The sequence below is a fragment of the Mauremys reevesii genome, linkage group 1 (assembly GCF_016161935.1).
Source record: "Mauremys reevesii isolate NIE-2019 linkage group 1, ASM1616193v1, whole genome shotgun sequence".
Taxonomy (NCBI): Eukaryota; Metazoa; Chordata; order Testudines; family Geoemydidae; genus Mauremys; species Mauremys reevesii.
Genome location: NC_052623.1, coordinates 195,515,166 through 195,529,980, shown reverse-complemented (window position 1 = coordinate 195,529,980; position 14,815 = coordinate 195,515,166). Strand labels below are relative to the sequence as shown.

At 39.9% G+C, this 14,815-nt stretch overlaps 1 protein-coding gene across 9 annotated transcripts in view; it reads left to right on the top strand.

Moving 5' to 3' along the window:
• TMPRSS7 (transmembrane serine protease 7) overlaps positions 1–13,393 on the top strand; it is a 62,991-nt gene extending 49,598 nt beyond the window's left edge. For 6 of the 9 annotated variants that reach the window (XM_039539855.1, XM_039539847.1, XM_039539863.1 and 3 more), the window contains 8 exons: positions 2,666–2,802; positions 3,770–3,877; positions 5,552–5,662; positions 6,738–6,854; positions 8,876–9,053; positions 9,960–10,228; positions 10,887–11,023; positions 13,202–13,393. In XM_039539855.1, the coding sequence (XP_039395789.1) occupies positions 2,666–2,802; positions 3,770–3,877; positions 5,552–5,662; positions 6,738–6,854; positions 8,876–9,053; positions 9,960–10,228; positions 10,887–11,023; positions 13,202–13,372 (1,228 nt within the window). In that variant the 3' untranslated portion in view covers positions 13,373–13,393. The remainder of the gene's footprint in view (positions 1–2,665; positions 2,803–3,769; positions 3,878–5,551; positions 5,663–6,737; positions 6,855–8,875; positions 9,054–9,959; positions 10,229–10,886; positions 11,024–13,201) is intronic. The other 3 variants (XR_005598984.1, XM_039539824.1, XM_039539839.1) reach the window with 3 other exon arrangements.
• The last annotated feature ends 1,422 nt before the right edge of the window (positions 13,394–14,815 follow it).

Sequence of the window (14,815 nt, the reverse complement as noted above, 5' to 3'; positions counted from 1 at the left end):
GTGGCATCTTTTGATTAAAGATGCCATAGAAATGCAGCTGGACAGGCTGGCTTAAGTGTTTCTTGGCATCTATGGGCAATTTAGCTTTCTCAGATTCAGTAAGTGGCATCTAGGCAGAAATCCAGAGAAGCTGTTTGCCAAGATGGCAGCTTAAACTAGATGTGCACCCAAGGCAGTTCTCCATCTTTCATTCAGTCCACTTGTTTAAAGACTTTGCTGTCAAAGGGAAAAGCCCTTGAATATTAATAGTTGATGTGGGCTTGGTGTTTGCTTGCCAGGTAACTTATTTTTTCCCTGGTATCCTTTCTCTCAAAACATCCAGTTCCTCCTTTATCCTTCTGACTGTTTCCTGCCCTCTCCTGGAATGCTACATTTTTATGAGGATGTGGGGACCACTTAGGCTGGTCACCAGAAGACCATTTGGAGAACATCTTTCCACCAGTTCGCTTGTCATGTCTATACCAAACATACTTTCAATGTAACATTTCCTTAATGTTTTCAAAAACTTTTCATGGTGAAGTTTTTGGGTTCCAGTATTTATTTTGCTACAAACAGAACTATAATCTAGTTCCATTTTGAATTATTTTACACTAACTGAAAGAGCAAAATGAAATAAGTCTCCATGAGACAGCATGTGTAACGGACTGCATCAGCTCTACCTCTCAGAATGGCATCTGCCCTTGCTGGCAGGAAGACTGCTAGAAAGTTAAAGTTGCAATACAAACAAGTCACCTCTCATAGCTACATTCACTACACCCAGCTCATAAAAAGTCTCCTTAAGTTGTTAGATTCTGTTTCAGATTTTGGTCCTGTTATATTTTCCAAACCCTTCTACTGTACATGCAGTGGAATGTTTCAGATGCTACCACTAGGGAGAAGAATTGTTGTTCTTAACCTCTGAGGATAGGACAACAAGCAATGGGCTTAAATTGCAGCAAGGGAGGTTTAGGTTGGACATTAGGAAAAAGCTTCCTAACCGTCAGGTTGTTTAAGCACTTCAATAAATTGTCTAGGGAGTTTGTGGAATCTCCATCATTGGAGATTTTTAAGAGCAGGTTGGACAAACACCTGTCAGGCATGGTCTAGATCAGGGGTCAGCAACCTTTCAGAAGTGATGTGCCGAATCTTCATTTATTCACTCTAATTTAAGGTTTCACGTGCCAGTAATACATTTTAACGTTTTTAGAAGGTCTCTTTCTATAAGTCGATAATATATAACTAAACTATTGTTGTATGTAAATTAAATAAGGTTTTAAAAATGTTTAAGAAGCTTCATTTAAAATTAAATTAGAATGCAGAGCCCCCCAGACTGGTGGCCAGGACCTAGACAGTGTGAGTGCCATTGAAAATCAGCTCGTGTGCTGCCTTTGGCACACGTACCATAAGTTGCCTACCCCTGATCTAGATAATACTTAGTCCTGCCATGAGTGCAGGGGACTGGACTAGATGATCTCTTGAGGTCCCTTCCAGTCTTATGATTCTATGATCAATACACTGGGGACTTGGATAGCTGCCTGTTGCTATTAAGTTTTCTTTTGCAAATGGCACTAGTCAAACTGACAAGGAGAAGGCTAGCCATAGTAAAATTATACTAAGATTTGAGAAAGCAGCCCTCTCTCCCTGCCCCAGTCAGCCCACAATGCTGAGCTTCTCCTTTTCCCCCAGCACAGTTTCAATAGGGAAAAAAAATATTTCTGGAACTTAAAAAACCTAATTGCCAGGTGGTGGTGCTTCTGGACATAGCAACGAATGCAGTGAGAGTGCTGTATTACAAGTTAAGAATTATGTTCCAATGAAGATGAACGCTTCCATGTATCTTCTGGGTCAGCAGTTTAACACAGTTGCCATAGTTTCCTCATTTCTACCTTAAATCTGGAGTGTTAACATTTTTAGTTCACTTTATCCATTAAAGCCTGTTTCTGCAGTGATGGGAGTTTTGTGTAGATGGTTTATGATGATTTCGCTTTCCCACCATCATCCTCATAGTGCCCTGAGCACTTTGGCTGCACAGCAAATCACCGTACCCTGTCTGAAATCACGGGCTTACTGAAATCTTAGGTTCAAATCCCAGTAGCAGTGTTTCCAACGCTCATGATTTTATCATGAGTCTTGGGATTTTTGGTGTATATTTTCAAGCCCCAGCTCCTGGAGGCAAGAGACTACATGCAAAAATCTCAGTATTCATTAAAGAAAATTAAGTTTCTAGCTTTCTCTCCTGCAGGGAACAGCTTGAAGGCATGCAGTAAGAGCCTAAGGGCTCAGAATCTATAACGCAAAAATCCTGAATGTGTTGTTTAAATAAAGTCTCATAATTTTTAAGTCAGCCCCATTATTTTTTGGAATGCTTGAGGTTGGCAATAGTGCAGTAGGTTCGATTTCCTCTTTTGTAGTTCAGTGGGAAGTAAATTGATTAATGTAGCTTAATGTGCATGTGTTTTTCAGATGAGACCTATTCTCCCCCCTCCCCTAAAAAAAAAAAAAAGCCTCATCTGATCTGAGGGATAACATCACACTTCACATTTGCACTTGTCTCCTAGGCTAAAATATGTTTGGCAACTACACTGTGTACCAGGTGGCTGCACTTTAATGATGTTGTATTTAAATAGTATGTGAAGCACTTTAGGGCAAAAGCAGCTTTTTAACTAATGTTATCACTCATTTTTAGGTACTGTGGTTACTACATTGATCACCAAACAGTTTTCCGTGTGGCAAGCTCTGTAGTTAACATTGAGCTTCAGTGTAGTTCCAAGCTTTCAGAGCAGCCGCTTCTGGTGGAATATGGCAGCTACAACATCAGCCAGCGTAAGATGGTTTTCAATTTTTTCCTGTGCATGTTTATAAAATCCCTTTTTGAATTAAAATATTTATCACAAGTTTAGTTTTATTAAGATTCATGACAAATGAGTTTTGGATTTCCTGAGAAACTGTGAATTAACTTGAGAATAAGTATTCCAAGGAAATCCTGTTTTCTTCACTAATCTTAAGGAAAAGACTTTAAACCTAAAATGTCAGTGACCTGCTCTGAAATTTAACTGGTTCAGTGATCTAAAATATCAGCTAAATTTGCCATTCTGTCACTCCCCACCCCCACCCCAAGCCATTGTTAATGCATGTCTCTGCTATGTTACTTTGCTACAGCTGCTCCAATCAAACAGTGCACCAATTAACAAACTCTCCCAATACAGTTTTTTCTCTGAGTTTGCATACTCTGCCATGCAGCAATCATAACTAAAGAGCCGGCTATGAACAGCAGAAGTTGTAGGTAGTTGGTGTGAAAACATAGGGAATATTTATTGGGCAGCATAACAAGAAAAGATGTATTTGAGGGAGGGGGAAATGCATGAGATATAATAGGAAAAAATCCCAACTGAGATATGTTTAATTGAGGGGGACTGTGTGTATAAATCTTATACTCTACACTTCCTTATGCCCATCTTCTACACTGGAACTGGACTGGTCCATACTGCAGTGACATTTGCATTTGAAATGCATAAACAGAAATGGGCATCAGAAAGGAATCTGAATATTTAAAAAAGAATCAGGCCGTTCTTGATTCTGTGGTGAAAGTTGAGTGAAGAGTAGGGTGTAAGAGGATGGCTAACATTAAATGCTTTCCAATAAATTAAGGTGGCAGTAATAACACAGCTAACACTATTTTAAAACATATTTTACTTTGTTTCCTTACAATATTTTAATGGCGTTACTTTCATGTTGTGAATTACAAATATTCGGAAGCAGAGAATTTATAGATTATCCATTTTGCCTTCAGCATGTCCAGCCAAGTACTTCAGATGTTCCACTGGCCTATGCATTGAGCAGGCTCGGCGCTGTGATGGCGTCAATGACTGCTTTGATGAAAGCGATGAACTCTTTTGTGGTTAGTATTTGCTTATCATTTGCAAATGGAAACCGAAAGAATGTGTTTTCTGTTGGAATTTAAATAAGAGAGTACTAGAAAACTTGAGATTTCCAGCCTGTTTTTGTAGGCCTAAGATAAATTCAGATTTGGTTGCTTAAACAAATGTGAAAAATTTGTGAGCCTTGTTTATTTGCTACAGACAAGATGCTGATACTAAAGAGCCAGAGGATAAAGGTTATCCAAAAATAACTGAAACAAGTCATGTTTATTTTCCTCCAGAGGGTGACATTGTTAAATTAAAACATTCTATGTCCTACCTGCTTCCTCATCCTCTTCATCTTAGCAATGCAACTTTATTCTAAATGCATATTAATGGTTGCTGATGGGGACAGGTTATATAGCGGGTTAGTGCACTAGCCTTCAGACATTAAGGATCCATTATCTGAAGACTATCGTGGAAGGGATGGCTGAACATCAGATTGGAAATAACCAGTTACAGTTAAAATCAATAGCATGTACTGTATTAATTGAGATGGAATATACAGGCCCAAAGAGTTGACCACGCTCCTGAAACTGTGCAGCTTTAAACAGTGTTAAACGAGGTTTGGGGTTTGGTATATCGAGACGTCAGCCTGCTTAGTACCATGATAACACATGAATAAAAATCCTTTTAACTTTTTTATTAAAGAGAAAGAAAAGAAGGAAAAATAGTTACAGCATTTGAAATGTAAAGTATTAAGACTTTAATTTTAATAATATTGCTTGCTCCCTTTCTCTCTAGCTAGAGAGAGGTTTTAGAAGGAAAATGCCCTTATTTGACAGTCTCTTAGATGGTATTAACAATGTTAATATCTGTTCTTTTGGCGGGAAAGAGAAGAAATTAGTTGTGATTGGCTGGAGCTGTTTGTGCTTGTTAAAATCCAATCCCATTTCATCTCAAGTGGTGACTGGGATTCAGGTGGAACCAGGGGAGGTGGCAATGTTATCTGGGTTCCTCTCTCTGGCCCAGTCTGGTCAGGACATTTTTCAGATTAGGATGACAAAGGTCCAATGTCCCAGGAGATGGTGGGGGTGTCAACCATGATGACTTCTCTCCAAAGTTGTCTCCTTTAAGGAGCCCCAAACCAGCAATGGATAGAATAGCCCATCCTCTTGTTGTTTTGGCCATCAACTAGGCTTAGTTTCCAACACACTAATATTGGTTCACTAATATCCTGTTCCACACTTTCTTTGTTTACCAGGCATGATCATAACACAATCCTTGAGTTATTTCAGGAGGCCTTTTTGGTTGGACTAATTCAGTCTTTCTGTTTCCTGTTTGTATCTTTTCGTATCGCCATTTGTTGTTAGAGGTTATTGTGACATCTTATGAACTTACACTTAATTTTTACAGCTGAGATCACAATTAGGATACACTTGTAGGCTCAATAATTACAACAGATGTGGGTTTAATTTCTGAATCTGTCACTGACTAGTTTTGTGACCTTGGGTAATTTACTTAGCGTTCTTCTCTTTCGTTTCCCCATGCATAAGACAGTAATAATACTTACCTTTGTAAAGTACCTGGTGATAGAGGAAGATGTATAAATCTTTTAGGTGGTGGCAGAGGTGGCATTAATAGAACTCTACTCAGCCCTCCAAATTTAGCCATGATATTTGCATTGCTGATCTCCTGCTTTCTTCCTACTCTAGCTGTGTCCAAAGAGAACTGTAATGCCAGCTTCTTGATGCAGTATACTTCACTTGCCTGCAATGGAATACATGACTGTGAGGATGGCAGAGATGAGCAGAACTGCACCAAAAGTATGGTTACTTTTTGGTCAAGTATGTTTCCTCTCCATCACTTACTCTAGTTGGAATATCTGGCCCAAATGAGTTACTCTAAAGGGCCTAGTCAAGCTCTAACATGAATATCCTTAGACAATTGTTCTTGTGTTGGCATGAGATGACGCTTAGCTTCTTGAGATGCTTGTAAAAAAGCCCAACAAACCTCTGAGGCTGCTCTTAGGACTAAATGCCTGTAAAGAACTATGTAAGAGATAAGTCTTATTAGGAATCAGACGTGCATAGTTTTGTTTGAGGCACAGATATTTCTCAGAACAGCAAGACGTCAAAAGACCAAAATTGAGGAAATGCTACACAAATATTTTTTTTCAGGCTAGCCATGTTTTAGACCTATTTAACTTTTATTCTAGCCATGTGAAATTTCACAGGATATTTCTGAGTTAGCAAGAAATGAGTATTTCATTTATTTAATGCGACCCAAGAAGGAATAGGAAAAGATATGAAGGACACAGAGGTTGGAATACTCCTTACCTAAAATATGATTATTAAAGCTTCCCTCATTGAGTTGCTATGGTTAACTTACGCTGTTGTAATAAAAGCATTGACATCTTTGCTATGACTTTCAATTTTTTCCAGTCTACACTTAGGCCCTGCCTACACTTAAATTTTTACAGCATAACTGCTGGTTAGGAGCATGGGAAAAAAAAACCCCAAACCCCACACCTCCAAATGTAGCTATGTCTCCAAAAGCCTTATCAGAGATGCTGCTTATACCAGAAAAATGTTCTTTTGCTAGTATAGCTTAGTCTGTTCAGTTTTTGCCAGTATAAGCTGAATATCTAATAGGGAGGTTTTGTAGTGGGCAGGGACGGCTACAGGTTTTTTGCCGCCCCAAGCAAAAAAACAAAAGGGGGGGGCCCAGAATGCCTCCCCTTGAAAAGTGCTGCCTCAAGCACATGCTTGGGATGCTGGTGCCTAGAGCCGCCCTGGTAGTGGGGGTTCGGCCAACCCTTTAAGTGGAGACAATTTCTTAGTCCAAGCTGTTGGATTGACAGTCCAGAAGTATATGGTTCCTTTTTGTTTCCTGTTTCAGGTATTCCTTGCACCAACCATACTTTCAAGTGCAGAGATAATATTTGCATTAGAAAGCAAAATGCAAAGTGTGATGGGACAGTGGACTGTCTTGATGGAAGTGATGAAAGTAATTGCAGTAAGAGTCTCTCAAATATTAATCTTCAAATTTTAGCTTTTTATATTTAAATTACATTTTTTCCTATTTAAAGTACATACACTTTCTACTCAGTGGTAAGTGTGTTCAGAATATGTTTAATACATTGGTAATAAGTTGAAGCTTGGAAATGAGGTGATATTGGGTCTGATTTGTGGTATTACGGAACTTCCTTGGTTTTTTAGTGTTAGAGTTAAGGCTCCTCACAACACAAACTTGTGTGTGTGTGCTTTTAATGTTCAGGTTTAAAATAGATTCTTGTCTGGGGGGCTAGAGAGCAGGGCGAGTTGCAGGGCGAAGTTGGGTAGCCAGTCCAAGAATCAGATCTATTCTAGTTAAAATTTTGCCAACACTGCACAGAGTTTTTTAATTGGTGCCCCAGCTTCCCCAGTCACTTAGTTTAGAGGATATTGTTCCTGTTACATGATGATCAAATCCTATTAAGGGGATGGATGTTTTAGCAAACCATCACTGATTTGAATTTTCTGAGGATCATGGTAGATTTGGAAGAAGAAGGGATAGCCGTCAAGGATAAACTGTAACTTTTCAAGATAACTTAAAATCTAACTTTTTTACTATGAGCTGTGTGCTAATGAAAGATGCATGGCTGACATCGCAGGATAACAGTCCTCTATGCACAGGAAAAAGTACAGCATGGAATATAGTGATTAAACCAATGGAATAATATCTGCCTGAATTTGCAGGTGGTATTAGACAAATCGCTCTGAGAAGTGTAACCTGCTTCTTTCAAGGTCAAGTGTTAATCAGCACCATTTGGAACTTAAGTGGCAGTGCCATAAAGGTCTATGAGTGGTCTAACTGCTAGTGAGTGAGACAGAGCCACATGGTTAATGTAGCTAATTGAGGCACCTAATTTGTTGTTTTTCTTCTGAATGACCTGAATATGGCTGAGACTAAGCTCTCTTATAATAGAGACCTGGGTTCTAGTCCCCAATCTTTCTGAAGTGACCCTTGTGCAAGCTCTTCTTTACCTCATCTGTGAGATGGGTGAGTGATAGTTAACCCCTGAGGGGTATGAAACTCCTAAAAAGAGTGGCTCGTAATAGAGGCAGTGAAATGCCTAGAAATGTTAACAGTCGTCAGTGGACGAGCTTGGACGAGAGCTCATGGTATATGGATTTGTAGTTTAGTGCATCATATCCTAGGTGACAGAGCCTTGTGGGGAGATCTTTCTCCCTTGTATCCTAAGTCACATGGTGAGTGGAGCTTTTTATGTCATTGTGAGACAGCCAGTAGCAGGGGCCAAAATTGTTGTATTCATAAATTTGCAGGAGCTGGCAACAGTGATTTCAGACTCCAGGTTATTGACCACTCTATGTGTAATCTGTGTGAAATAAACAAACTTTTTCGGCCCCAATCCATTCCCAAGTGGACAGGTATTCAAGTCATATACCCATCACTGTGGCTGCCACTCAACGGTGGCTTTCTTCACAGCTTCAAGAGAAGGGCAACAATTAGAGTAGTTCAGTAATGCCGTGTAGCTCCTCCAAAAGGGATGCCTTCAGCTCAGGTTCAGGCACATGAGAGGGGGATAGGAATGGTATCTGTTTTGGTTTTTTCCGCCTGTCTAGTTTATATATTGAAACGCACCCACAGTACATTTATTCTCCCAACATCTCTGTGAGGTACGGAAGGGTTATCTCCGCTTTGCGGATGGTGAATTGAGGCACAGAGAGTGAGTGAGTGTCTCACAATTGCTCTGGAAGTCTGTGGCAAAGCTAGGAAGAGAACCCAGAACTCCCCAGTCTGGTGCAGTAACCACAAGACCATCTTTTCTTTCCATGAATAGGTAAGATAAATCTAGGACCCCCTGTCTCCAGGGTTTTCAGTTCAGAGTCTTTCAGTGAAATGCATTTCAAAATGTCTTTGTTGAAGAAGATAGTGGGGAGAAGGATTCTTTCTTCCTCCATTTGGGAAACATCCTTGCACATGATGGGTGCTAGTGTCATAGAAATAATAAATTTACCAATCTTTTTTTAAAGGCTGTGGCAGCAGTAAAATCAGCAATATCTACCATCGAATTATAGGAGGCTCTGATGCACAAGAAGGTGAATGGCCTTGGCAAGTCAGCCTCCATTTTGTTGGAGTTGCTTATTGTGGGGCATCGGTGATCTCTAGGGAATGGCTTCTGTCGGCAGCTCATTGTTTTCAAGGAAACAGGTAAACAATGACATCCACTTAATGCTCCTGAAGCATTTCAGTATCTCTGAATGTGGTGGTTTCTGGCAGATATGGCACAGGGTGAGTTAACTAAACACTGTCACTTGATTTCAGTTCATTTAATACTATGAATTAGTACCTCTGCACTTCACATATACAGAAATCCTAATGATGCGGTGGGGGGGGTCCAGTTTTCAAATTTACCTTTCATTTTACATAGTCTAAGTTTTGGTGGTGTGTTTGTGTACGTACACTGCATGCCCTCACAGCATGAGTATAAATAACAGCGTAGACGGTGAGGCTCTGCTTAGGTGGGAAAAGCTGCCATACCAGAACCTTACGACATATACCCTATGCAGCTTTCTACGCTCCCAAGCAGGGCCTCACAGGTCTACTGTCCAACCTTTAGCAGTCTAGTGTCTTGCTGCCTCCCCACTATCAGAGCCACGTGTACCTACTTACACACCACAGTGTGGACACAGCCTGCTTTTCACTGTAGTGTGTAACTACATATACCCTATATCTGCCACCAGTGTAGAAAAGGCCTTAGATGCAGGTATCTACAAGGTGGTATTACTAACAGTGTGCTGCTAACAGCAAATTAGACACCTTTACAGGGAGGTGTGAGGATAAGGTCCTTGTCCCAAAGAATTACAATGTAGGTAAGACAACAAGGAAGCTTAAAAAGGGAATTGGAAGCTGCAGCAAAAGCATTTTGGGTAAAACGTGATACCAGCATGTATTCTGTTAGTTCCATATTTTGTGGTTTTGGTTTTCTTCTTTTGGGTTTAAAAATTGCCATTTTATAATTCAACGCCATTTTATAATTCCTGGGCATTGCGTCCAGAAGATGTTTCCAACAGTTTGTCTTGAAGATTGATTGTACATTAATCCATTGTCAATTAGGCTATCCGATCCTCGAACTTGGACTGCGCACTTAGGCATGCGCACTCAAGGGAATGCCAAGTTTGTGTCTGCGGTGAGAAGAATCATTGTTCACGAATACTATAACAGCAGAAACTATGACTATGATGTTGCACTGCTACAGCTAAGTATGCCATGGCCTGACACAATGAAACACGTCATTCAGCCGATCTGTATACCTCCACTTTCACATAAAACACACAGTGGCGAGAAGTGCTGGATAACAGGCTGGGGTCAAAGGCAAGAAGCAAGTGAGCTCCTATTTTCATTCACTCATAGCGCCAACCTAAGTTCTGTAGTATCTCCATTGACTCGAGTGATGTTGTACTGGCTCACTCCAAAGTTGAATTTGACTTGTGTCTAGTTAGTCTTCACCCTTTGCTGCATTAAGCAGGACTACACTCAAATGGGGGGATGGGGCAGGATTCCTTATTGCCTACTGCCCTGTAGTGTGTTTGTTCTGTTCTTCCTGTCTGAAGGGGTTAAGCTGCTAGAAACAGTGTCTTAGGGAGGTTAACTCCAGACCCTAAGACAGTTAGTTCTGATGGTAACTTGACATCCTGCTTGGAGAACTCAACTGGCTAGAGTTTCTATAGAACCAGGTAGAACTAAAAATCTCATGTGCTCATGTAGTTTAGTTTCATGTGAGTTTAATTCAATCTTTGTATGGTGTTAGGTGGATGTACATTTTAAAAGAAAGGAACTTAATTGTTTAACACAAATTGTATTGAAGTTACATTTGTATTGAACAACACATTATCTTCATGGGTTGCATTGAGATAATTGTATAGATCTGGAGCAACAGAAGTTAAACTGTTAGGCAGGGAGCAGACACGCTAACTGTCAAATACATGAGCAGTATTTTTCAAGCCTATTAAATCAGGTTGGCTTTCTGTTAATGTTTTCCAGATGACCAGGGTTCAGCAGTTCTGCAGAAAGCAGAGGTAGAAATTGTAGACCAAACATTGTGTCATTCCACATATGGGATTATCACAGCCCGGATGCTATGTGCAGGGGTGATGTCTGGGACAAAAGATGGCTGCAAAGTAGGTTTTGGGGTTTTTTTTTTATAAAGCTCAAATTAAATCATGATCTTTGATCTTTCGTTGTTGCATTATAAGTGGTAAAGAACTATTGGCTAACATTTTATCAATGGTTAACTGGCTTGATGTAGGTATAGTTCTGCTCTGAAAAACAGCTGTGCAAAAGACCTCTTTATCAGCAGATCTGCCATCTGTGTGCTGACTTCACTAGCATTAAATGTGTTGGCAGTGGTGGGAAAGGAAATATTATTACTCTGGTTAGTACTGCAAAACCAACACAGCAAAGAAGAAGCTGAGACCTACTTCTTTGTGTGTATCAATAGCACTGTTTACTAAGTTTCAGTTACAGGGCCAATGGGCCACACAAATGCAAGTCGGGATCACAGATTCTCAGGATAAATACTGCCTTCAAACAGATGAAGACTTAAAAGAAAGTGTGAACCTGGCCTGACTCTTGGATGCCAGGTTGAGATTGCAAGGTTGACAGCTAAAGTGCTAGCAAGCAACATTTTACTAGTGAATAGCATACTTGATGTGGAATCACTGAGAGGCAATAAACATAGAAATCAGTAATGCCATTTGTACAATCACTTTGCTCAGTCACTAAGCTGAGTATATCTGCTCTTTTAAAACTTGAGGGCCAGAATCTGAGAGTTTTTAAATCCTGTCCTGACTAGGATGGAAGTGAGACTGAGCCATAATCCTATCCTGTCCTTTTGCTAGTGTTGGAAAGTGATAGCAAAAGAAATTAAGGCATTGCCTACATAAGGAATTTGCCCCAATCCACCAATCAGGAGTTAACACTACTGCAGCTATGTGGGTGGGTGGGTGATCAAACATACTCAAGGAAAGCCACAAGTTGCAGCATTGATGCCTTGTCCTATTGAAAACTGGAGTAAGCATCACTGGTGCAAATTGTAGCTGTCTGGTTTTTGTGATTCTTAGATCTAGTCAAAACTTGGAATTTCCAAATGGGGACAAAAAAGTTGAAATTTCTGAAATTCAAAACAGTGAAGTTGAAACACAACATTTAAATTGTTTCCTTCAAAATACTGGATGAAATCAGTACACGTCTGTGAAACACATTGATTTAGCCAAAGCAGCTTTTCTCTTAGACAATTTCTGACCAGCTCTAGTAATTACCCTAATGGCGCTTTGGTGATTGGCTCCCAGTTGCCAGACATGGGGTAAATTCTCAAAACAGAGTAGACTCGAATCATAATGTTGACTTTAGATTTGTATCATGAATGTGGAGGAACTATACCATGGATCATCTATTTCTATGAAATTTTGCAAATAGTACTGTTACCAGAGTATCCTAGTGATGAAGAGAATACTGCCACTGGGTTGTCTCTTATAGCATTGTAGTTGCCTGGTGCTTTATAAGGGTTACTTAGTTCACAGCAGATTTCTTTATTATCTTTATTATGTTCAAACGCTATATTATTTATCCATACTCATTTTCTTCATTCTGAAGCCTGTTAAACTGTACAGTGTCATAGAAAGGGAGAAACACAATTTAAAACAAATATGCTTGACTATCTCTCACTCAGGAACTCCACATTTTTTCTATTTGTATTTGACTTAAAGGTCCAGTCCTGTTCCCGCTTAAATGTTTGTTCATATTTTATTTTGGAGTTAAACAAGCTATTTGTGGAATGTTATTGCTGAACTATTCGATTAGGGCCTGATTTTTGCTCCTCAGATGCATGCATGCAGCTGCTGGTATGATAGAAGATAATGGGACATGTGCATATATTAGAGGGAAGAATTTGATCTTTGTTCTAAGTAGCAAGGATGATATTGAATCCTAAAATGTATTGCATTAAATCCATTAATAAAGATAATACTTTTCAATAGCAAATGTAGGTACCCCTAGTTTGGGCGAAAAAATAAGCCTCTATAGAACTCTAAGATCATATCCAAAGCATGTTCGATGACAGCAATATTAAATACACAATAGTATAGGTGATACAAATGGGTAAGTATGATCTACATTGTATTTAACTGAATTCATTTATTTTATTCCTAATCAGACCTAATGGGGCCAAGATTTTCTGTCATTAAGCAAAATTTACACTGAGCTCCATGGAGTGTTGCCCAAGTGTATACTGTGGAATTTTGCCCAGGGTTTATTACTCTTTACCATAGACTATCTAAACTAAAATATTCTTTTCCTAGGGTGATTCTGGAGGACCTCTCTCATGTCGACGCAACGGTGATGGAAAGTGGTTTTTAACTGGCATTGTTAGTTGGGGTTATGGCTGTGGAAGACCAAATTTCCCTGGTGTATACACAAGGGTGTCAAAGTTTTCTCCGTGGATTCACAGATATGTGCCTTTGGTTTTGTAATCTGGAAATGGTCAAATGGCAACAAACAGTATATTGTATCTGGATTATCTCCATTAAAATCATATTAATAAACAGTTGGTGGATGTTCAATTTTTTTGCATGCATCACAGATCACACAAATGCCTTAGCTTCAAAATGTCCACACATTCTACTTGTTGAAATAGAAAATACAGGGCATCTGTTCAGATGGAGGGTGAGATTGTATTTTGCATGTCTGGAAAGCCTAGTGCAAGGGATGTTTAAGGTAGACCACAGGTATGCTAGGACAAATAACTGTCAAATTTTCAGAACAATGATGGACAGAGCAATGACTGCAATGAGAAATGACCGTGCAAGTCACAACAATTGTGCGGCTTCGGCAGAAGAGTCATAGAACTGAAGGCCAGAAGGGACCACCAGATCATCTACTCTGACTTCCTGTGTATCACAGGCCACCAACAGCACCCAGACGCTAACTCAACAACCAAAACGAGATGGAAGTATTACAGCCCACAGGAGACTAGACTATTATGTGCCACAGGCAGAGAATAGAAGGGACCAAGGTGCAGCGGGGCTTGAGGCCCCTGCAATGGCAGGGAAATGATTAAGTGAGATATAACCAGATAATCCTGGCAAGTGACCCAAGACGACACACTGCAGAGGAAGGCAGAAAAAAAAAAAAAAGACAACCCAAGGTCGTTTCCAGTCTGATCTGGAGGAAAATTCCTTCCTGACCCCACACGTGGCAATCAGTTTGACTCTGAGCAGGTTAGCAAGAACCAGCCCTAGTGCAAACAAGAGGAAGATTTGGGTCCCATGGCAGCAGCAAAAACAAAAACCAGGCCAATAAGCAGCCTAAGGAAATCAATCCAGCCTTTCTTGTGACCTATGAATCTTTTCCTTGTTCATCCCGCTACCCCAATATTACCTGGTAATAGTCTAAACAATCAGCAGCAATGACGCCTTCTGTCAGCAGTCTGAATTCCAAAAGCCACTTTCCTCCACTTTCCAGGGGTTCTCACTGGCTATCTACTGGTGACTACCTATTGATGGAACAAGTATACTAATTGACTTGGAGAAATAAGTCCTTATGCTCTGCTGGCTGAGAACAGCAGTTTCAAAACAGCTGAAAAACCCACCCTGCAAGAGTGCTTGTATGCCTGTGTTTGTACATGTATTTGACGCTTTTTCTCTCTCAAAGCTCTTGAACACAATTGCTACTACAAATATTTGTCAAGAATGAATAAAAAGTGTTATGAATAAATCTAATGGAATCTGAGGCTTTTATCCTGAATTCACACTGCAAGTGTCAGACATCTAGATGTAGCATGTAATAAAAAGATGTTTAAAATATTGAGGGGGAAGACTCAAATCCTAGAACCATTTTAGACATGCTAAAATCTACTGCTCATCATTTTGATTTTAGGTTGGATTCTGACACCAGTACTTAATTTGTAAATTGTC